The 23034-nt window shown below is 41.1% G+C and overlaps 1 protein-coding gene across 1 annotated transcript in view; it reads right to left on the reverse strand.

Annotated features, from left to right (window-relative positions):
- Window positions 1-23034, reverse strand: part of MTHFD1 (methylenetetrahydrofolate dehydrogenase, cyclohydrolase and formyltetrahydrofolate synthetase 1) — a 33196-nt gene that overhangs the window by 9623 nt on the left and 539 nt on the right. The window contains exons 2-20 of the mRNA XM_015865471.3: window positions 18602-18686; window positions 17039-17098; window positions 16271-16324; window positions 15726-15862; window positions 15476-15576; window positions 15136-15272; window positions 13645-13756; window positions 10112-10239; window positions 9475-9572; window positions 9130-9303; window positions 8778-8914; window positions 8474-8520; window positions 6148-6255; window positions 5975-6049; window positions 3873-3975; window positions 2823-2899; window positions 1736-1876; window positions 673-741; window positions 38-149 (exon numbers count right to left, since the gene is read on the reverse strand). Coding sequence (XP_015720957.2) covers window positions 38-149; window positions 673-741; window positions 1736-1876; window positions 2823-2899; window positions 3873-3975; window positions 5975-6049; window positions 6148-6255; window positions 8474-8520; window positions 8778-8914; window positions 9130-9303; window positions 9475-9572; window positions 10112-10239; window positions 13645-13756; window positions 15136-15272; window positions 15476-15576; window positions 15726-15862; window positions 16271-16324; window positions 17039-17098; window positions 18602-18686 — 1955 coding nt within the window. The remainder of the gene's footprint in view (window positions 1-37; window positions 150-672; window positions 742-1735; window positions 1877-2822; window positions 2900-3872; window positions 3976-5974; window positions 6050-6147; window positions 6256-8473; window positions 8521-8777; window positions 8915-9129; window positions 9304-9474; window positions 9573-10111; window positions 10240-13644; window positions 13757-15135; window positions 15273-15475; window positions 15577-15725; window positions 15863-16270; window positions 16325-17038; window positions 17099-18601; window positions 18687-23034) is intronic.

A 23034-nucleotide genomic window follows, 5' to 3' on the forward strand; every position in this document is an offset into this window, starting at 1 on the left:
GAAATCTTTCCCTGAAAAACAAACACCACACACTTACCAACAAAACCCTCTTTGCCCACAAGCTTCAGCGCTACTTTGTCTGCCAACACTGAAGAATTCCCATGTGCAATATTGGCAAAAGGTCCCGCATGAACAAACACAGGAGTTCCCTACGAAAGGGTGAGGGAGGCAAAGAGAAATAAAGAAAATCAGGGGGGTAACGTTTTGCATACATGCATCATTTCAGGTGCTGAGTAGTACAGTATCTGAAGGGTAAAAAGAGAAGTTCTTAGAAGAAATATTCGTCATCAGTACTAAGGGCTTCATCGCCAACTGGATTGTTATGATCTGTAGAAGTGGAGATATTGACCCACTTTGAAAACGGATGGCTAAATCTTAGCAACTCTGCCATTCTCTTGCACCCATACCATCTAGATTGTCAAAACATTTCCTGACGTTAGTCAACAAAACAGACACAGCAAGGTGTACTGCATTTCCCCAGGGCCATCCCACATGATGATGTCAGGCCTATAAAGAAGCTTTTTTCTTTTCCCCTAGCCCTGAATCTTAGGTAGGAAACAACAATAAGCTTCCAAGTCTAAACAGAGTAAGTCCATATCAACTGAGATGAATGAGGTTAGGGTTAGGTAACACTCCTTGCTTCTCAAAACAGAGTGTATCATCTGTGCTCACCTCTAGTGTCTGCATCAGGTTTGGCTTAACAGCATCTTTCATCAAGACAGCTATGGCACCAGTCACTCCCTAAAAGAAAAAAACAAAGACAGCCATCAGTTTCCAGATGTACTGAGACAGTTCCTATACTGTGTCAAGACCTTCTGGTGAGCTTGCAGGAATGCAAGCAGCAATTGCTGCAGAATATGCTGGTCTGAGCAGAGCAGAATAATACCTTTTGCATCCTTCTAATTGGTGATTTCTGCTGAATGCAGCCTCTTCCATTATGACCTTGCTTGGCCAAGTTACTTAGGAGTAAAGACAAAGTTCTCTTTTAATGCTATAATGAGGTGAGAAAGGAAGAGCAGAGAGAGAGTAACCCTTAGGTACACATGGTTTCTTGTGTCCCACTGAATGGCAGAAAGCAGGGAAAGTTTGCCAAGACAATTTCTTCTTCCCTTTTAATGTCAGTTGAATTGCAGCACTCAATTATACATCTATATTTTTTTCAAAGACATTCACTGCTATGTTTCATTAGTCTCAAGTCTTGAAACATGAAGGCTTAGTTAACATTAATGGATAAGCTTTAAACTTCAGTCATCTCTAGAATAATGAAAGATACAGAGCAAGATTTCCATGATGACATTTCAGGCCTGTCAATCAATAACACTTCAGTACATCTCCATCTCTGAAAACCCACAGTCAGTTTTTGATTCCTCATTTCTCCCCAGTTCCTTCGAGTTTCCTGGTAGTGCACTCGTGATACTGGTTATACTACAGCAGAAGGATCTTATTGTGTCAGTCTGGTCTCTGCAATCACCGTGCTAACTTTGATTTGACACATGGTACATTGCACAGAACCCTTTGTCCCTGCCCAAAACACATGTATACACAGTCACTGCATAAGGTGCTAGCCATGCCAACATAGAAATCCTTCATGAACTCCAGAGACTAAAATTTCATCTTTCATGTTCTATATACTGAAGTCAATCCCATACAGAACCATCTCAACGTTTTTTCAATCCAAGGACTTTCAGAAGTAATAGGGGAAAGTCAGCATTCAAGAATGGAATAACTCTCTTACAAGGTCATCCGTTGTAACTGGTTCTCCTCTCTTGTTGGAAGCTACTACCATTCTGCCCAGTCGCTTTTTCATGTCATCCAGGCCATCAGAGAGTGCTAGAACTGCCATGATTTCACTGCTCACTGTGATGTCAAACTGAGCCTTCAAGAGACAAAGAATGTGAATTGATCAAAATTCCTCAGCAAAAACCCTCACTTCATTCAAATTCTTGGGGGAAAAAAGTCAGTTATCACCATTGTAATAAAAAGTAAATACAGACATTCATCCACAAGAACAAATCTAAAGTGCTACTCTCAGAATATACATAATTTAAATTCACAATTTCAAATAATTATTTTCTGCAAAATAAAGTAAGATACACTCATTCCATTGCTGTTACATGACTCCCCCCTGACACAAAACTGGTGATTCATGTAAGAATCTTAACACCAACAATACATTTTTGAAGACTGAGCTTACTAACTCATCTAACCATTACTAAATGGTGCAGTAAAAGAGAAAGGAAAAACAAAAAGCAAAGACAACCAGAATTGGTTCTATAGCAAAGGAAGGGTAGAATTCATCGGACATAACACAATATCTCCATTGAAGCTAGGCACCCTAGAGGCCTTTTTGGTAAATAAAAGCAGGATTCTATGGCCACAGCTCATTTGAACTGTTAATTTGACAGTTAAAGGACAAAAATATCATGGTCCTGACTGCCTATTTTTCTATGTTGATTATACAATGAATCTAGACAACAAGCTCAGATATTGAATTAGAGCCAGATGCATCCCACCCAAAGCACATGCACTGGCTAAGATTAGATAGCAATTGCCAGGCACTGTATTTGCAGAGAGCATTCATATGTCACCGTTACTATGCCACAGTCATCCCAATTCAGGAATCCAACAATCAAAGGGATGAAAAGAACAGAAACTACACACTGCATTGGTAGCGAATTTAATTGCTTAGCCAAAGAGACTTTCTGCTGTCTCCAGAACAAGGTACCAGCAATACAAACATCTGGAGCTGAAGAAGTTTACTTCACATTCATGTTTTTTTAAGTGTTTTTTTTTTACAAAATGCAAGAAAAGAAAATAATTACCACTCGTGAAAAGCCGCCTTCTGTTGGAGACTGTCCGATAGTGATTTTCCTAAGGAATCTGTCATTTGTATCCAGTACTGTGAGGATGCAAAAAGAAAGAAGCAAGAAGTCACACTGCGTGACCAAAATCACATCTCTATACCACCATAAACTAAGCCATGAGTAGCAGATGGCAGCTTGGGACACCATCCTCTCCAACTGAACTGCAACGACGTTTAGATGCTCACAGTCAATGCAGACTGCACTGCAACCAGAAATCCACCTCCCTCAATAACCACAAGTCCAAAACCTCTTTGGAAAAAAAAAAAGGAGCTGCCTGTATTATTCCAATTTCTTTTTCACTGTTATTAGTCAAAATGAGATCAGGAAATTACTATGGAAAAAAAGAAATAAAATTAACACTTTGTAAATGAAAGGGTAAAATAGTCAGATCCTACTATTTAATGACATTCCCTACAAGCCCATTAGCTCAAATTGCCCTTGAAACACAAACAATCAAATACTGGCTTATATTTGGCCCCCCTCTTATCTGAAATTCCTTTTGTTAGTGAAATATTGATTCAGCAAGACCAGAGATGGATCTTACTTTAGTTATCTTTAAACATGTTTTTAAAAAGAAACAACAAAACACTGAGCCTTTTTCTGCTGTCAGTCCCCAAGAGAGCAAGTGGGCAGACTAAAATTCAGTTTAGTTCCAGAGCAGTAGCCTCTCCTTGCTCAGAGTGCTTTCTCAAATGTGCAGGCAGAAAGACTGTTTGCTATGGCTGCCAAACTGAAAACTCCCTCAGTAGCCATCAAAACAACAAGCAGAAACTTGCACCAATTAGTGAGGCACAGTCTGAATTCACAAAGATTAAGATCCAAGCCCTGGTGTCAGACCCTTTAGAAACAAGATCCCATCTGCAGGCACCCATTGCACCAAACAGAGACCAGCACTGCTTTGCTTTCCTTTATCTCAGAAAACTTTGTTCTTCCTACACGTGCTGCTTCATTTGATAAGTTTTGGTGGGTTATTTTTTTAGCAATATTTTAATGTAATGGTTTTTGTACCTCTTTGCCATGTTATGGTAGCTGGGTCAATGTCCAGTCTCACAAATAAGTTTACTTCCTCCTTCGTCAAGGCTGCAGGATCAGTTTTGTTAATGCCCAATTTCTGATGGAGGAAAGAAGAAATAATAATAATAAAGTATAATGAGAAGATTTAGAGAAATGAACCTTTCACTACAACCATTTGCCTTTGGCGGCAGCACCTGAATATCCAGAAATAAGGAGGAAATGCCCTACCGGTGTCCCTTCAAGCCCCACAACAACATAAATTGATCTGTATCAGCGTTAACCTGGAAGCAGAGCTTGCTGCTCACCAACTAGCAAAGGGCAAAGCAGATAATAGAGCTCGTCAGGGCAGCCTGTCACCTAATTTTGTGCAAGGCATCTACAGAAAGCATAAGAAAGAAAGCTCTGTAGTTCCTTACATGCCTTGTTCTAATCATTAGTTTCACATGCTTACATCCATTTCTCATTAGTTTGCCTAGGGTCACTGCACACAGCCATACATATTTGAAGACACAGCTTTCAGCACGCTGGTTAAGCAGCACAAAGGAGGAATTAAACAATTCGGTCACAAGGCTGCCAGCATCCCAGAAAGCTGATCCTGAACATACTGAGAGGATGGGCAGTTTGCCAAGTTGTTTAATTGAGAGAAGAATTATCTCAAGACTGATACAAGTGCGAGCTTAGAAATGAAGAAAACGATTGAGCTGATTTATGAAGGAGCAAGCCTTATGAAGGAGCTAAGCCCTATTTTCTCCAGAAGAACAGCAGGGAAGAAAGAGGTCTGTTCTCTTCCTCTTCAAGTACAGCCTTAAAAAACAAACAAACAAATCCCCACCATACCATGAAAAAGATCATCTTTCTCGAGTATTAGCATCCTTACAGCCCACCAAGCCACATGGCAGAACTACTTTGCTCAGCAGTGGAAGCAGGCCACATATTTTCTAATGGTTGAAAAATTATAGCTAATTATAAATCAGAGCTTCATCTTCCTAAGTATTTTATTGGTCCTGGCCTCCAAGTGGGCAACTGATAGAGCATGAACACTGTTCAAACAGGTTTGTTCTTGGAATAAGCTCAGTAGGCCCCACTTCATCCTTCTAGCCAGAAGGTTCAAGCCCAATGCAAAAACTACTCTTGTCCCCCATTTATGAAGAGGCCAGGGATACACAAAGGCTCACATTCATTACTGAGGACCAGAGGAACTGTGACCTGCTTAGGGTCCAACATTCAGTGCTAGGTGCACTCATTTAACTGAGATTCTTTTTCCTGAGCCAAGAAGTAAGGGATGGAGGGGACATGTTTTTTGCTTTCTTTCCTGCTTGCTCAATCTGGATAAGACAAGAAAATCTTTACTTTCTTGCTGAATTTTGTACACTGTCTTTTTTTTTGTGCTGCATTATCTATACAGCTGTCACACGAACAGAAATTATTCATCTTTATCTGTAGCTGACCGTAACAGACAAAGACTAATGCTGGTCTTTTCTAAAACTACATCAAGAACACTAAACTGTCACTATTAACAAAGGGCACTAATCTCTCTGCTTCTTCCCACTGTGTTACTCACACAGCACACAATGAAGTCAAATCAAATGATTCTTCTCCTTGGAGCCTCATCTCATTGTTATCTGTGCTGTAACATGGGCTGCCAGACTTCTGCACACTTGATGCAGAGAACAAATGCTAGCAGAATGACAATCCAGTTGTTGGTTGGTCTAGTCAGCTGTAGTCTTATGTCAGATGATAAGTGACAAGGCACAAGGAAACGGTCTCAAGCTGAGCCAGGGGAGGCTTAAAATGACTGTCAGGAAGAATTCCTTTGTGGAAAGGGTGGTTAGGCACTGGAACAGGCTGCCTATAGGGAAGTGGTGGAGTCTGCATCCCTAGAGGTATTTAAGACATATGCAGACAAGGCACTAAGGAACATAGTTTACTGACAGGTCATCTCCATGAGTCAGGCTGAAAAAGACCTTCAAGATCACAGCCTATGTGATTCTGTGATCTACAGGATAACACAAGTGTTTTTGTAACCAAACTCCGAATACATAAAGGTGGAGTAATTAGAACTGAATCATAAACAAGTGTGAAACTAGTGAACTTACTTGTAGTCTTCGGATTTGAATCTCTGAGAACTTCCTGACTCCATTGACAGAAGGCACCAAACGGTTATAGAGAGCCTAGCAGAACAAAACATACAGTCAGTACTGCTGGCACACCCCAAACATCATGACCAGAAATGAGATGGATTGAAATACACAAGAAGAAAGGATCCTACCTGGTCGTTCTGAGTTTGTTCATGGAATATACGTGTGTCCAAAGCAGCAGCAACCAAGTTGTTCGCTGCAGTGATAGCGTGGATGTCACCGGTGAGGTGAAGGTTAAACTGAAGGACATAGAACATATCACTTATCTCATCTTGCTGCAATTTTCATATATTTCAATACATCGTAGACAGGTGGAGAGAGACATATTAATAGCAACACTAAAGCGAGTGAGGGTGGAGGGGGAAGAGATTGCTCAGTGCGGTATGTAGAAGAGAGGAAAGAATTTCTCTAAAACAGAAAAATGCCTCCCCCACATTTATGTCATTTTACAAACTTCCAGAACAAAGCTTCCAAATAAGATTTTTACACGAGAACCATTCCTTAATATCTGAGAACAACATGGTATGGCATATCTGCATTGCTCCTCCTTCACCTTCCTTCTGACCCACTCACATCATTTGCACAACAGGCTTCACACGAACCTTAGCTAAAGCTCCTGCTGCTCCCACAAATATATCTGTGCTAAATTCAAGCCAGCAGCCTTGGGTGGTGCTAGCAATAGAGCTGTGGTTGCAAAGAGCTCTGCATAAGCTCACACACAGTATCGTAGGCAGGCCTTGCAGACCACATACTACACAGTGACAATGCTAGTAATTTTCTAGGTTCTATCTCGTTAAAAGATGGTTTGAGTGGGTTTGTCTACGTGAGTTTTCTTCCTGCACTGTAGCTATACAGACAAAAGATTCTGGATATAGAGTTTACTTGACAAACCTGCATTAAGGCAGAGAAGGAAGGCTGTTAAGACTATTCTTTTCCTCTGTAGCAGTGCAGCACAGGAGGAAAATGAAAAACTGACAATAAAAAAGTGCTATGATAGAAGACTATGATACCACTGTGTCAGAGCCCTGGTACTGTGGTCTTATAAACCAAACAGCAAATAAAGAAACCAGAGTGGAACTAGTCACATGGTAGTTATAAATCCTAATTAAGAAATGCCAATTTTCTTATTCTACTGATATGCAATAAGAAGCAGTTATTACCACCTTAATTCTACAGACATCATTGAAAAATGTCTCACTTGCTAATAATTTTCTGGGATGAAAGCTGCATGCAGAAACATCTGATGGCGTATCAAGGCCATTATTGCATTTACTGTACCATGAAACGTTAGTGTTTGGAGTCATGCATTGATTAAAATACTCCCATGAAATCACAACGTATTTTTCTACCACGTGGGTCATACATGAAGTCCTTTCATATAATATAGAATGGCCTAGGTTGAAATGGACCACACTGCTCATTCAGTTCCAACCCCCTGCTATGTGCAGGGTCGCCAACCACCAGACCAGGCTGCCCAGAGCCACATCCAGCCTGGCCTTGAATGCCTGCAGGGATGGGATATCCACAGCCTCCTTGGCAACTTTCAGCCACTTTATTTCAAGTGTGAGTCTGTTTCCCACTGCTGCTGCCCCAGTCTTTTACCTTGTCTTGCTAACACTCTCAAGCAGGAGGAGATTATTGTTCCTGTCACATCTATCATTCACACGTGTTTTTGGCACATGACTAAATCAATCATCTGCCTCCTCAACATTTTATTTTTTAATTATTTTTTTTTTTTTCCAAATCTTCTCTGGACTTGCTGCACTAATAGGAACAAACAGCCCCTTTGATCACTGTCATGGTTTGGTAAGCCTCTGAAAACTGTCCTGCATCAACCAATGGTACGCAAGACAAGGATAAGATTCTATAAGCAATTAAAAGAGAGTTGGGGGAGGCAAAAGAACAGGAGCTACATGTGCCTGTCAGCTCCCTGCTCCCAAACAGAGGATTTTACTTGTTGCCAAGTCACACCAAAAAAGCACTGCAGTGCCAGTCACCCACATGCTGAGGTCTTGGCATTATTGATTTGCATTTTCCCTTTTCCTATTCCATGTCAGTAATCTAAAACACAAGCACACCAAAATAGCTCACAGGAGGAGTCAACGACCACTCTTGCTGACAGAACTATTTAATAAGCTTCCAAAACATATTATGTCATTATAATCTTAATTTCAATGCTGGGAAAAAGAGGTACAGGATGTACTTTGCTCAAGGGTATGCAGTAATTTGGGGCAGAAGAGGGGAGGGAATAGAGGGATTGGGAATTCTGAGTTCCGTGAAATTCCCTGACCATGCACACATTCTTCTGAAACAAAGAAGTCCATTTTCTAAAGAAGCTTTGCTGAAATCAAGCAATCATTCTTGCAGTGCTACTCACAGAAATTGAGTTATCTGACTGCAATGTTTCTTCAAGGTCTGCAAGCTAACTGTGCAATGAGGCTTTGTGTAAACAATTACCTCTTCCATGGGAACAACTTGAGAATAGCCACCACCAGCAGCTCCTCCTATGGAAAGACAACAGTCAAATCACACAAATAAAGGTCTCCCTAGCTCAGGGTGGTAACGTACGTACTTTTATTAATGACTTTAAGAAGGCAGCTTAGTTAATATCCCAGCATGGCACTTGAGGAAACACTGAAGGACTTACCAAGGTTTTTTCTTTCTTAAAGAAATGTCATCCTTACTGGGAATTACATAAAACCACAATGCAGCATTCAAAGATTTTCATTCTGCTGTCTCCTCCCATTCAGTCAGCTCATACCTTTTATCCCAAAGGTTGGCCCCTGAGAAGGCTGCCGAACACAAGCAAAGACGTTCTGGTGAAGGTGTGCTCCTAAGGCTTGAACAAGACCTATGGTGGTGGTGCTTTTCCCCTCACCCAGAGGTGTGGGAGTAATCCTGCAGTGAGAAAGTATAACAGATACAATGAAAATCCTATAGTAGATGAACCCCAAAACACAGGCAGAACACAGGCACCCAGTGACTGCAGTTAATGCCAATACTCCACACAGTCAGCTTGCCAAAAGACAGCACAGTGACAAGCAACACTATCAAAGTTTCTTTTCATCCTGACACTATGTAAGCGATGTCTCCTTAGTTACTGTAGTACCTACCCAGTAACAACAACGTATTTGCCATCAGGCTGGTTCTTCAGACGTTTCAGAGCCGACAGATGAACCTTGGCTTTAGTTTGGCCATACAGTTCTAACTCATCAGGGAGGAGGCCAATTTCTCTTGCAACTTGATCAATGGGCTTGGGTATGCAAGACCGTGATATTTCAATGTCACTGAAAGACAGAGAGCAAGGGCAATCAGTAAATATTACTGACCTCTCACAGATGTCCTGCTTCAACCCCAGTTACAATCTACATACTTGTATGCTCTATATTATACAAATATTGCCAACAGAAGTCAGTACAACGCATGAACATCATCAGCAATTTCTCTGAAAGCATTACCTTGGAACAGGCATCTTCAGGGTAAGTTGGTTGTATTGGATGTTCCATTTTCCAGGCTGGAATTTCTCCAGAAAACGCTGTGCACTCTCCACTGTACTCTAAATCAAACATGAAAAGGCATTACAGCAACAACTACTGTAGGAACCTTGTTGGTTTAACAGAGCCTTCTATGGGTTCTCCCCTCCTCTTTATCTCAGTTTGAACTAATACAAAGTGCTTTAATTTACAACTGTTTCTAACAGTGCAGAATGAGGTTTTGCTCTGAATTTTCTTGAGAGGAATGCAGACAGATTTGTCTAGATCTGTAGAGATACTGATTGATAAAAATCCAGTCCAATGAAATATACAATTCATACATAAATATTAGAATATATAGCATCTTTTACTGTGCTTCTCTTCTTTCTCTTACAGTTTAAAAACAAAACACATGCACACACAAAAATCTAAAATACTGTTGTTCTTCCTAACATTTTCTTCATATTCACCTTCATTGGTCTGCAAATACTAACTAGACTTGTGTAAGAACAAGGAAGAAGCAACAACTTCTCTTCGTAGTGTGCTGATGGTCAACAGCAATATACCCTGAAGGCAAACATAGAGGAGATGACTTGTGATGTTTCACACTCTGTTCACATACCTGCATTAACATGGCCACAGTCATTGGTCCAACACCACCAGGAACTGGGGTAATGTAAGAAGCTTTCTCTTTTGCTGTTGCGTATGCCACATCTCCTACAACTCTTTTTCCACTGGCCTTTGTGCTATCTGGGGATTTAAGGAAAGATTAAATTACCCAGAAAGAGCAGCAGTGACTGAAGTCCTTTCCTCTGTTGGAGTAATCAAACCAGAAGCTAAGTACACAGGAAGCAGCAAAACAAAGTTAAAACAACACCCTTAGAAGAAGCTGTTACCACCATACTTCACCCAGAACATCAGGGCTCACAGACTACATCTTCCCATTATGTGTCATCAGTACCAGACAGATCAGAGAGCCTCCCTTTTCTTCAGCATCAAATATTTTCTCAATGGAACTGAGACTGTCACAGTCTGAAGACTCCAAAACAAATGCTGCTTCCAGCAGCTGGGGGAAGCAAAGCTTACACCAAATCTTACATCTGTGCGTGTAGAGCATGTAGTGCTGTACTACTCTGAAGACATAGCAAATTTTCAGTATTAAGGAAATATGAATCAGTGATCTAGTAGACACTAAAGGGAGATTGTTATTCCAAAAACCAAGATTGACAGTTGCTCTGTTCCACTTTGAAGGAAATCTAGACCTTACTACTGAATAAAATGATCTTCCTTTACAGAAATGGGAGATAGAAAGCACTGAGCTTTTCTATTACATATTGCCACCTAAATGATGGACTGGTAAATACTACAGTCACAGAGCACAGTCTCATCAAAACCAACCTCACAGGTGGCTTAAGAGAGCTCCAGCAGAACAATCTCCTTCCTGGCAGAAACAAATTCTACCACCTGCTGTACCACATGAAATTGAAGGTCACCCGTATGAGACAAGAAGACAAAATGCATTAGTAAACTACGAGAATCATCTCAGGAACTCACCAGTTATGGACACAGTATGACAAAAAGAAAGCAAATAAGTTTCTTCTGGAGTGGCAGATCCTTATTTCAGGTATCAGGACTTGAGAAAACATTAAGTAGTGTGAAAACAATGTATGGCAGATTTTAATGCTGTTAAACTGAAACGTTATCTTGCATACCATAAATGTATGCTAAAGTTATTGATTATGTTCTATTCATGCATACATTTGATGAGGAGGGAGAATGTAAGAGAAAGCAAACTCGTTAACAGCTTACTGTGGTAAAATGCAAGAGGGAACAAAAGCTCCTGTCAACACTGAGGTTTAGCCGCACAGTTACTGACAATCAGCTGTTTGGATGTTCTGCTGAATGTGTGTTTTAAGCAACACTTACTTTCCCTAAAGTTCAAGCTTTGAACTAAGGCACAGCTGTTAACATGGTTTCTACAGCAACTGACAAGTTTTACTTCCCAAACTGCAGACCAGCCCGGCCTTCCGGCCCAGACAGCAAGATTAATTAAGTTTGTAAAAGGCAAATAGTATGATTATATTTTCTCCCTTGGATTCCAAGCAGGCTTACCAACCACCCCAGTCAGGAAGGCTCCAGACCTCAAAATGAAGAAATCAAGATATGAAACACATGACTTCAAACACAAACAGCCTGATCTGCTACACAAGACAGACGCTGTGATGAGCATAAGCCAAACAAACCCTAAGTCCTTGCCCCTGCATTCACACCTTATGCCAAGTGCTGCTGAGAACAACTTTGAGGTTATCCAGTGACCTTTAAGAAATTATTTTGGAGAACTCATACCTAAAGCTTCTTCCTGTTAATTTACCTTCTTGAATATTCATCATTCTGCCCTTAAACTACAGAGTCATAGACAGCATCAGTGACATCAATAAGCATTCCCTATGCCTGTGTTTCTTTGGTAGAATATGTTATCCAGCTAGCTAGAACTTATGATGGACAGCATCCAAGGACTTTGAGATCTAAGAGAAGAAGGACATGGCTAGGGCTGCAAAAGCTCATATCAGAGGGATCCTCTGAACACGAACAATTCCTCTACCAAGAGTCACAGAAGGACACTGTGCCATCTCTGGGAAACTTCTCTGCCTGCACCGCTCTTCATTCCTGTAGCAAAGCAAATCCTACAGGCCTGGAATAAGGCATTCAGAACACCTGCTGAACTAACACCCACCTGCAGCAGTGAGAAACACAAATATGATGATGTTTAGATAAAGATACCCTTTTCTGCAAGGATTTCAGGAGGTCCTCCCTCCCTCTCCCTCTACTGAGAGACCTGGAAGAAATTCTGTTCAATTGTAACACATAAATGCAAGACCTGATGCATCCTGCAGCTGCACATGCAGAGATCTCTCTTTTCTTCAGCTGCATTCACATATATGCCTAGGAGGCACATAGCTGGGTGCGTTTAAAGCTATGGTAAAACATATGTCAACTGTGCTATTTATCTCCCCATTGTTCAAAGCATCAGTTCTCCCAATTCTGGCACTGGCTTTCCAGAAGATTCATCTGAAATCTTTTTCCTCACAGAGAAACAGGGATGTGACCACAGAGATGCAATTCACATCAAGCCCCCCCAAAAAAGTCATCAGGTCAGAAATGCGATGGTACACATGGCTGGAGTAGTGTCCAGACTTCTCTGCTTCACCAATCTCAATAGTGACTCTGTTTTTTAGCACAATGCCCAACTCTGGGAAGCTTGGCACAAATATTTCAACAAATAGCAACAGCACATAGGGTTTTTTTTTAAGCTTTAATTAGACAGAGGATTAATGGCTTTTAATGCAAATCAACGTCATCTTTGAGGAATAAGACTGTTAAGTAGAAATTTCTTTACATTCCATTAAATGGCAACAAGATGACTGATTAATTATGAAAACTACCTTCTAAAAACCCTGTGGGTGTAGCAGAGAGATAGTTGGATGGTGACTAATTTTCCATATCATTGAATATCTGCAATTTGGATTTAAAATGAGGTGAAAACAGAAATTGCCAGACTGCCTGTGCCTCAGCTAAATGAAACCCTACCCCCAAATCCATTATGTTCAAGCACTTTGTTCTATGCCAGAGCCACTGTCACCAATTTTCTTGCAGCACCCGCTTTGTTTCAAGACAACAGTCATTCAAGCCTAAGATGTTAATGTTATGATTCAACAGATCCACAGCTACTTTAAGAGACTGCTTGCCATTTATGTGTTTCAAACAGAACAGCTTAATGAGATCTAACTGTGCAAATTAATGACAGCAAAGCTGCACGCTCACAAGTGACAACAGCAGCAGGATTTAGCTATATAGATGTGGCAAATTACATAGATACTATGTTGTAATAATACATAGGCCTCCTCTTTTCTTTATGGATAATCAAGTCTCACGGATGGCAAAACTATCACTGATCTGCTTCACAACAGTACTTTAAGACCATCTTTGTATTATTCTTGAATCTTCACAGGGGTTGCTATCATTACCTAAGGCAGACTTAAAGGAGAAATAAATCCATATGGACTAGAAACACCAAGGAAACTGTATCCATGTACTTACATAGCAACTGCATTTATATACAAATAAATTCCCACTCTTTATACATTACCCACGCACCTGGCACATGGTTAATTCCACAGTCTATTACAATTGCACCAGGTTTGATCCATTCACCTTTCACCATTTCAGCTTTGCCAGCTGCAACCACCAGGATATCAGCTTTAGCAACCTATTAAAAAAAGAAACACAAATCCATACGAACAACTCGGTACCACACCAACAGTAGAAAAAGGCAGAGCTGCTCCAACCGCAACTTAAAATCAGTTTCAGTTGTAGTGAAATTGTGTGCTCACCCATTGCGAATGGAAGGGCATTATCAGCAATGAAAGGCAGCTAACAGTTCCTTGGCAAGGACAAATTCCCACAGCCAGAAACTGCAGCCTATTTTCATGCTCCTACCCTGAACCGTTGCTAGTCAACACTTCACAACCTCCTTTGAACTCTTCCATGATTCCCAAATGGATGATACACAGTACTTATAGATGAAAGCCTTCTGCATACCCTGATCTTCCTTCCTTCAAATATCCCTGCATATTAAGCTGCATATTATCTGCTTCTCACTACTAGAAATACACCCAGAACTCATCAGACAGCTGCTGAGAGCAACCCCTACACAGAACAGAAAGCAGCACTTCATTTGTGGCAGCAGTGTTGTGATTTTTATGTCCAGGTCCATGTAACATGCAAGACATGGGGAAGCTGATTGTAATTCAGCAGCAGTATTTGTTCAGACAGTAATCAGCAAGAATGACAGATATGGTCACAAAGTTCCTACTAGAACCTTGGACAAAAACTCCCTTCTACTTCACCTGCTGCTTCATTTGTATCCTTAGGAAGCTGCTGTCCTCTGGAATTTTTTCTTTGAAGAGCTATTTTTTAAGATTTCATTACAAATTAGCACTTCTGTTGTTAATCAGCCTAACGACAGTCTTCTTGAACAGCAACTTAATGGAATGAAGAATTGTAGCGTTTCTGATCTTGCACTTGAGTTATATTCAAGTACACCTACCTCCATTCCAGCTTTGGTACTTGCCTATAAAGCCTGGCAGTGTTGATTGCTCAACAAAATTCAAGTAGGTGGCAGCACAGCAACACACTATTTCTGTCATTCTTACTGCTAAAGAAGAAAATGGTACAAACTCCCAGCAACAGAAATTAGACTAGAACAAAAACACGGAGAAGGAATTTGGTCTATCATTTCCTAGACATGAAAGTAGAAGATCACTTGGCATTTTTAGGGAAAAAACAAATAAAAACATACACTCTGTCTTGCAGGCCACTACCTGGAGGTTAGGAAAGAATGATTAAATTCCCAGTACTAACCTGAATAAAAATATTAATTTTATTGTTATAATTGCAGCCCTCTAAGTAAGGGCCTTCAACAGCAGTAGATTCAGGCAAACATTTGGAGAACAATACCAGAAAACTATTTCAGATTAAAAATAACCCAGACCCAATGACTTAGACAACATCAAGCAAAAAACATACAGCTGGTAGCACTGGCTTGCAACACATAAGTACAGCCTCACGAGTCCATCCTTCTCTTACCTCCTCAGCCAGTGTTGAGGTCTTTGAATGGCAAGTGGTTACTGTTGCATGATTCCAGAGCAGCAGGTCATGCATAGGAGCACCAACGATCTTACTGCGACCAACCACTACAGCTCTTTTCCCCGTAACCTGAATGCCTGTACCACAGGAAGGTAGGAGAAGATAAAATGTCATTCTGCATCCCAATCTCAAATAGCTCCGGAGTATATTGGGCAATATGTATCTTGATAATATTTTCCAGGATACTACATTTCTTTTGGGTTTTGCATTACTTGAAACATGGATAATTGCTCCTCTCGCTGAAGATTACTGCGTTCATGAATAATGGAAACCTCCTTACCTGTCTGTCTGATAAGTTCCATGCATCCTTTTGGAGTACATGGAATAAAGCAGTCTCCAAGGTCTCCTCTAGACAGTTTCCCAGCATTGATGCTACTTAAGCTGTATTTTGAAAGAAGAAAGAGGCCAAGTAAATTCCCAGTCTCATAATTACCAGTTAAAAGGGAAGGGGAGGGAGGAAAAAAAAGGTGGGAAAAAAGAGTCTAATTCAGGAGTAGCTGTGATGTTCTCTAGGGGTGATGTCATCTTACCCATCTACATCCTTCTCAGGTGCAACAGCATTGGTTATTTTTTCGGTATTGATAGGTTTATCAGAGTCAAGGGGCAACTGCACTATGAAGCCATGAACAGCAGGGTCTCCATTCAAAGAAGCAATGCACTTGAGGACCTACAAGGAAAGACCAAAAACCTAATGGCTGATAAACCGAAGCAAGATTAATAGAAGGTAAAAACAACACAACACAACCCTATCTGGATTAAAAGAAACTGAGCACACTTTGGTTTGTTCCACACAAAAAGTATGAATGACCCACATTTTTTATTCTGAGAAATACATCTGCTAAAGTTTCTAAATTTTATGTAGCTGTGCTTCAGCTTTCTTTAAAAGAAAAAAAAAATAAGATAAAAAAAAAGCAAACAAAAAACCCAAATAACTCATCGGGTTCCTGTTCCTCTTTCATGAGTCGCATCTGCAGACAAGCAGCCTTTCCCTCCTATTTTACTAAAAAAGGTAACTTTACCCCTTTAGCTTGAAATCGAAATTATGTGATTTTTCTTTTTCAACTACACTACTTACCTCAGCTTCTGTTGCTGTGTTTGGTAGTTTTATGTGGTTGGCACTGATCCCAATCTGCAAATGAGAACACCCAGCAATTATCCAATTTCCAAAATGACATCAGAGATTGATCTGGCTGTTCTTTCAGTCAAGCTCACCCTCATCTCCATTTTGTCACACTTCCCAGGTCTATCTCCTATTTCTGTTGCTACAGTCCTCGTATTTGGAAATGCCATTAGTGCAGAAGATGAAAGATTAGTGCTTTGCCTACTTATATTGGCCCATCTTTCAACTGTTCCATTCACCTTTTGGCATGAACAACTGCATCTTGGCTTGACAGCATATTGCTCTAAGATGCCAGCATAGATGCCAGCTGTCACCTAGGAAAACAGGGACTCATTAAATTCCCAGCCCTGATGTAGCATGCAATGGACCTCTTGATGACAGATGTAAGGCAACTGCAGCTATGCATCAACAAGAAACAGAGAAGGTCAGCACATGGCCACAGGTCAGTGAAGACAGAACATCAGCACTTCAGACACGTGTCATTTAGGCAACCTTTTGTGTAATCAGCTCCAACCCACAGGATTACAACAGAGTACCCCACTCTGCATCAGATTACACATCTGTATTATTCCTTTATAACAAGGAATTCAGGTTACCATTGGTTTCTCCAATACACACAAAGCTTAAACAAAGCTATTTGATTCACATCTGTAATTTCATGTTCTGATTAGACCTATTTTAGGGAGGTAAAAAAAAACCCAAAATTACCAGTTTGGGCATTACCTCAGCAGCAGCCTTCAGCTTCATGTTAATGTAGAGGTTCGAGTCATCCCGATTTCCAACCTAAAGTTGAAAAGACAGTTGAGACACCCTGCAGAGCAGAGACCCAGCCACAGGCTGAGAACGGCTTAACACCCAGCTTCCTCAAAGCTACATCAAGGAGAAAAAGGTGTTCTTGAATAACCATACCACACTGATACAGACTAAAGGCATCTGGAGCTAACAGGAAAGCGCTCTTTTAAGTAAGAGGCAGCTAAAGGGAGGCTGTCTGATCTCCTGCATAAATACCATTAACATCTGTTAGAAAACCCTCAAAAACACAGTGAAGCAGAAAAGCAGAAAATATTGCTTGCCATCTCATCTGAGAAAGTTAATTAACAGGATCGGTAGGTGCTGAGAGCATCCAATTATCTGAGGCTTTTCAAAAGTTGGTCCCCTTTGGTGCTCAGGAGCCTTAATTTTATACACATTTGCCTTTGTGCAGAGGATTCTTCCACTGCTGTTTCATAGCTTGAGAATTTTCTCATCAAACAAGGAAAATCAACAAAGTAAAAACAGCACAATGCACAAAGCAGCAAGTAGAACAAATGTCTGTAGTTTTGGCAGAATTGGGTGATTACAGTGCAATTATGTGCATTATCCATTATGTTTGGCTAAAGGTAATTCTCCTGGTAAATGTTAGAAAACAAAGGGTAAACAGGAAAGAAATATTAAGAAAACTCCCAAAACTCAGCTCTCTGACACTAGGGAGATATCTCTGTTTCTCACATGGATCACAAGCTGCGAAGATGACTGTATTAGCCAGTCAACCAGCACACACTTATTCTGTGGGCTTATACAAAGAGACTGCCTCCCTTGTAGAGTCTACTGAGTTTAGGATCATATAGGCAGAAGAGACATGTCAGCAAAAAGACAACATACAGTGTGTAAAAGAAGATATACTTGACTATAGAACAAAAGTAAAAGATAACTGACTCATTCTTCCAGCTCAGAAGACACCAGATACCTCCCAAGAATGGAGCTGGTGAGGTGCTGTATATCAGAAACCTCTGATTGTCCCAACATAACTGAAAAACATACAGTTGATATTATCTGTATTTGAACTTCTCCAGCCTGAGGAGGTTTGACAGCTTACAAAGTGCTGGAGAGCAAACAGCTTGTAAAGGATTTATGACAGAGACAATCCTGGTTTAAAGAGAAAACAGATCAACCAAGAAAAGACTGCAGTAACACTACTGTCCCTCAATGAAGTTTAAATCAAGGAACTTCCCCCTTTCCCACTAAACACCTGAAGACAAGTCTTCTGTAGAAACTTAAAGCTAAGGAAAAATAACAACAACATAAAAAACACAGGTTTGTTCCTGGCATTGAAGAGAAGCATGTTCTTCATGTACTAAAGCAGTCTCAGTGATTGAAACCAGAGATTGCTCTTCAGGAGCCCTAAATAGTAAATAAAGACGGAAGCCCCTTCTCTGGACAGCCATTTTCAGTCTCCTTGCAGCCACGCAGTTCCATCCACAACAAGCAACAAGGATTTTCTGTAGTTGCCATTAAAGAAAACAATACCTGCAAAATCGCGAGTCCTGGTGTGAAACCTGGGAACTTCTCCTTCATCTCAGCAACTTGCTGCTTTAACCTCTCTCTCACTTGTCTGAGTGCAAAAACAAAACAAAACCGTAGAAGTTAGCCACAGGTTTGAAGTCTCATACAGTGGTAGGACAAGTGGTTGAAAAGCTGACAGACAGGTAGGCCAACAAACACATACTCAAACCTTGAGTACACGAGTCCAAGCAACCTCCAAATCAAACTGATGCCCATAAATCACTAAGATGCTTCATTAGTTTCATTCAAGCTTTTTCTTTTCTCCCCCAAATTTTCAAGTCCACTGTGTACTTCTTCATTCTCCTCTTCACACAGCAGTCTTATAGTTATACATGGGGATAACACACAATAAGACATGGAAATTCCTGGGATTTCCAGCTCCCTGTTAAACTGCAAATCCCCTTTCCACATATGTTACACCACGTCTACCAGTCTTCCACAAATACCAGTCAACACTGTTGCATGTCTTGGCAAAGGATAAGTTTACAATGGTAAAACTCTGTATAAGAGCTGAGTAGGTTGTCCCCAAACTTACACCTCTGCTATAGTCGGCCAGAACTGTTTGTTTCTCCTTCCTGTCTGCTTGGCTTGACCCAGAGCTGGATAAGGCACAATCCTAATCTCACCTTCCTGCTTCCCAACAAATGGATACAGAAAATTACTCCAGTAATTACACCAGAGAGAGAAATGAAGCAGCACAGAAAACTAAACCCTGGAAGGCAGCTCAGGTTAACTCCACAGCAAAAGGCAAGCTCAAGGATACAGTTATTAAAACACAACTTTAAGGCGAGTACATGAGAAGATTTCACTGATTGCATCAATCTAGATTAAATGTCAGTTCATACCTAGTTTAGAGGTAACAGTTACTCATCACCTATAAATGAGCTGCAAACAGCTCAAAAGCTGCTGTCACTGCCTCACATGCTGGGTCCCAGGTGTGTGCTCCTTCAGCAGTGCAGGCATGGTAGTGGGGAAGAAGTCCTGGTGCTAATCCAAATGCACTCTCCAGAATCTGAGATTCTGTCAAAAAGGGCCTAACTGCAGCCATGGCTCTGTCTCCTCACTGGAAGCAGCTTGGATTCAGCAGGAACAGAACAGTAGAATCTACCTTGGGTACCTCTACCCTTAAATCAGTGCCCCAAAAGGTTTTCTCCTTCCTAAGTGGAACCAGATCTCTCAACTGGAGGAGCAGCTGTTGGTGCCAGTTTGTTAAATAATGCAAAAAGCAAAAGTACTGGGATTGATTAAGTACCCAGAAGGCTGCAATTCCTGCCATATAGCCCCAAAACTCCAGGATGACTGATAGCATGTGAAACCAACTCTATCTTGCAACTATATAAGCTCCAGATCAGGAATGCCAGAGGCAAGAAGAAAGAGAAATGGAAGCAGATGCAGCTCAACAGCACTGTTCCCAGGGGATGGCCGCAGCTGGCCCAGCCAGAAGCAGCTCCAGGGCTGTTCTGAGCCCCATCTCAGGGGAATCACACAGCATCCTGCTATGTCCTAAATCAAGCTTCTTTCCTACCGCATTGCAAACCATGTGGCCAGAGCTCTACACTCTACTGTATCCAAGATGCAGGTTCAAGGTATTTATAAGCCTTTGCATAGGGCCAGTCTGTTCCAAGCCTCTCAACAAGCTTCGGTAAAAGGCTGCTTTCAATCTTAGCTCAGAAATAGTGCTTTTTAGGCATGATTGAGCTAGTGTCTCCATTTGACACTGACTTGGCTCTGATACTTTTCTGAGCTCACAGCCTCATCCTAGAAATTCTTCATGCTGAAGCAACAAAAATGCATCCTCAGCTCTGCTGTACATCCCCTGGGGAAGGCAGCACCACTACAGCTGCACCCTCCCATCAGAGGATTTATTCCTCTCCATCCTTTGCAAAGCAGGGCTACGGCATGCTTTTACATCAAGCAGCCACAACTGCTCACACCTTACACTGCTGCCATTTTCTGCAATTAGGCACTAGCTCATTTCCCCTTCAGCTATACAAGAAAGGTAACATGCACGAACACACAAGCGGTGCTGCCAGTGCTGAATTGCCTTAGGAGCCTTGAAATTACTTGCTAGACAGCCACCTAGCGTTAATTACTGCTGCTTGCTATCTACCACGAAAGCCATGGATGCAAAGTTCAGAGAGAAAATTAAGTGAAAAGCAACTAAAAGCAGTCTCTGTAGTTTTGCAGATACATGACAGAATAATTCAGATCTTCACGGAGATAAGAAAAAAAAATCATATTGACAAATTTATTAATAGTACCAACATTTATTCAAGTTTTCAAACATTAGTTGGCAATTGGACATGGCTGCTTCTCCAAGAGCCTTCCCTCCTCAGACACCTCCTGTACTTCTGGCTCTTCCACAAACAAACTCCCACTGCAAACACAAGTCCAGGGTCCACACGGGTTAAGGACAGCACGTGGTTTTAAGCATACAATGAAAAAGCCAGTTCCAAAGATTAAATCAGTTGTTAGCCTTTCTTTCACTGGACTGCAGAAGTGAGCAGAATTTAAATTCATGCAGTGAATTTCCCAGAATAGCTGAGGACAAACCACCCTCCTCCAGTTCTGCTTGAAGCACAGAGAGAGAGAAGCACAGCTCTCATGCCAGGATCTCCCCAGGCAGATTCCACCACACCTGCTGGATTCTTTACATGTCATGGCTTGGATAGCTGTGATATAAGTGGCACCAAATTTAGGATAAAAAAATAATCAGGTTGTATTTCCATCCCTTCTGTGGACTGTACTTGATGCTGCTGAACATATGACCTAGCCTAGCTTTGTTTGGGAGAAGATGCTGTTTAGACAACAGAGCTGCAATCAATCCACAAGTCTCCTGCCCTCACCTCACACTCGGGTTCATTGTAATATATCCAATATCTCTCACAGACTGAATAGAAGAGCTTGTTTCTACTGAAAGAAGATGCCTTACTCAAAGTATCGCTAACTTAGGCAGCAAAATCCTACACAAATCACAATGCCTGCTGCTCTATATGTTCTCCCTTCCACGCATGATAAAATCACACGTACTATCCTCACATATATTGACTGATTTCCTTTGTGTCTCTTCTGAACCTTCAAAGACTTTCTAGATATTAACTAGCTTTATCTCCTGAGTAAGTTATCCTTGATCACAGAGACAAGGAAGCACCACCTTTATAAGTATCTTCTCTCTTCAACTGACTCACAAAAGTAAGAATGTCGCTATTTACCTTTTTGCTTTTGATTTTAATAAATGACATGACTCTGAATTAGTTATTTCCTTCACCTTTCTTTGGGGAAGGGGTAGCTGGTAGCAGGAGAAGAAAGTTCATAGCACTTAAGAGTTCTTCATTTCAAACACATACATAAACTCAGAATTAACTAGCTGGAACACTGACTCATTGATTCTCTTTGTTTGTTAATATTTGACTGACTTACAAGCAAAATTTTAACAATTAATGCCTAAAATAATAGAAAATAATAGAAAAACCCTACCCTTGTAACTGAAAGGACTTTGCAGGTGATGTACTGAGAAACACACCCTTACTATGGCAGACAAATTCAGTTGAGTATTCCTAGAAAGAGCACATGCCTATCACTTGCTTCTTTCTTTCTCTGATAGACTCTTGGCCTGACAGTGGGTTCTGCATGTTGAGAATCCTCTGGCTCAGCACTTCTCCATAGGGCCAGGAAAAAGAGACATATCTGCACGTGGACAGTCCATTTCCTCACAAACACTCCACTAGAGAAAAAATATGTGATACCTGGAGGCCATGATACAGTTTTGCTACGTTGAGCATAAATACAGGAGATGTAAAGGAAATGAAAAACATCTGTACAGATGCAATTATTTTTCCCCAATTTGTGCTGTTTTCAGGTCAAGGTTCAATGTCTGCTCAAAGACAGGCTTCAACCAAGAACCTCAGAGCTGTGCTGGAAACTAAGTAATCCTTTCTCCCACATGCACCTATTACAATCTTGCTTTCTTTCAGGTGCTGGAACACCATTCATTTCTTATAACAACCGCTAATGTAATACTGAAAGCAAACAGAAATAAAAGAGTCACCACTATAACTATAAATTAAAAAGATGAGCCCCAACAACTTCTCAGAGATTATTTTAGATCATTTGTCCAAATCCTGGACAAATACTGGAGCACGTTACCCACTGGAACAGGTTGCCCAAGGAGGCTGTGGATGCCCCATCCCTGCAGGCATCCAAGGCAAGGCTGGATGTGGCTCTGAGCAGCCTTGTCCAGTGACTGGAAACCCTTCCCACAGCAGGGGGGTTATCACACCCTTAGCTAAATTCTGCATTTGCCTTGTGTAAGACCAGCAGTGTACTCACACATATAGTGCATGGGTATGTACGCATAGCAACGTACTGCAGAGCAACAATGGGGAAAATAAGCAAAA

This window comes from Coturnix japonica, chromosome 5 (genome assembly GCF_054131305.1).
Source record: "Coturnix japonica strain WE chromosome 5, WE-NBRP24, whole genome shotgun sequence".
NCBI lineage: Eukaryota > Metazoa > Chordata > Aves > Galliformes > Phasianidae > Coturnix > Coturnix japonica.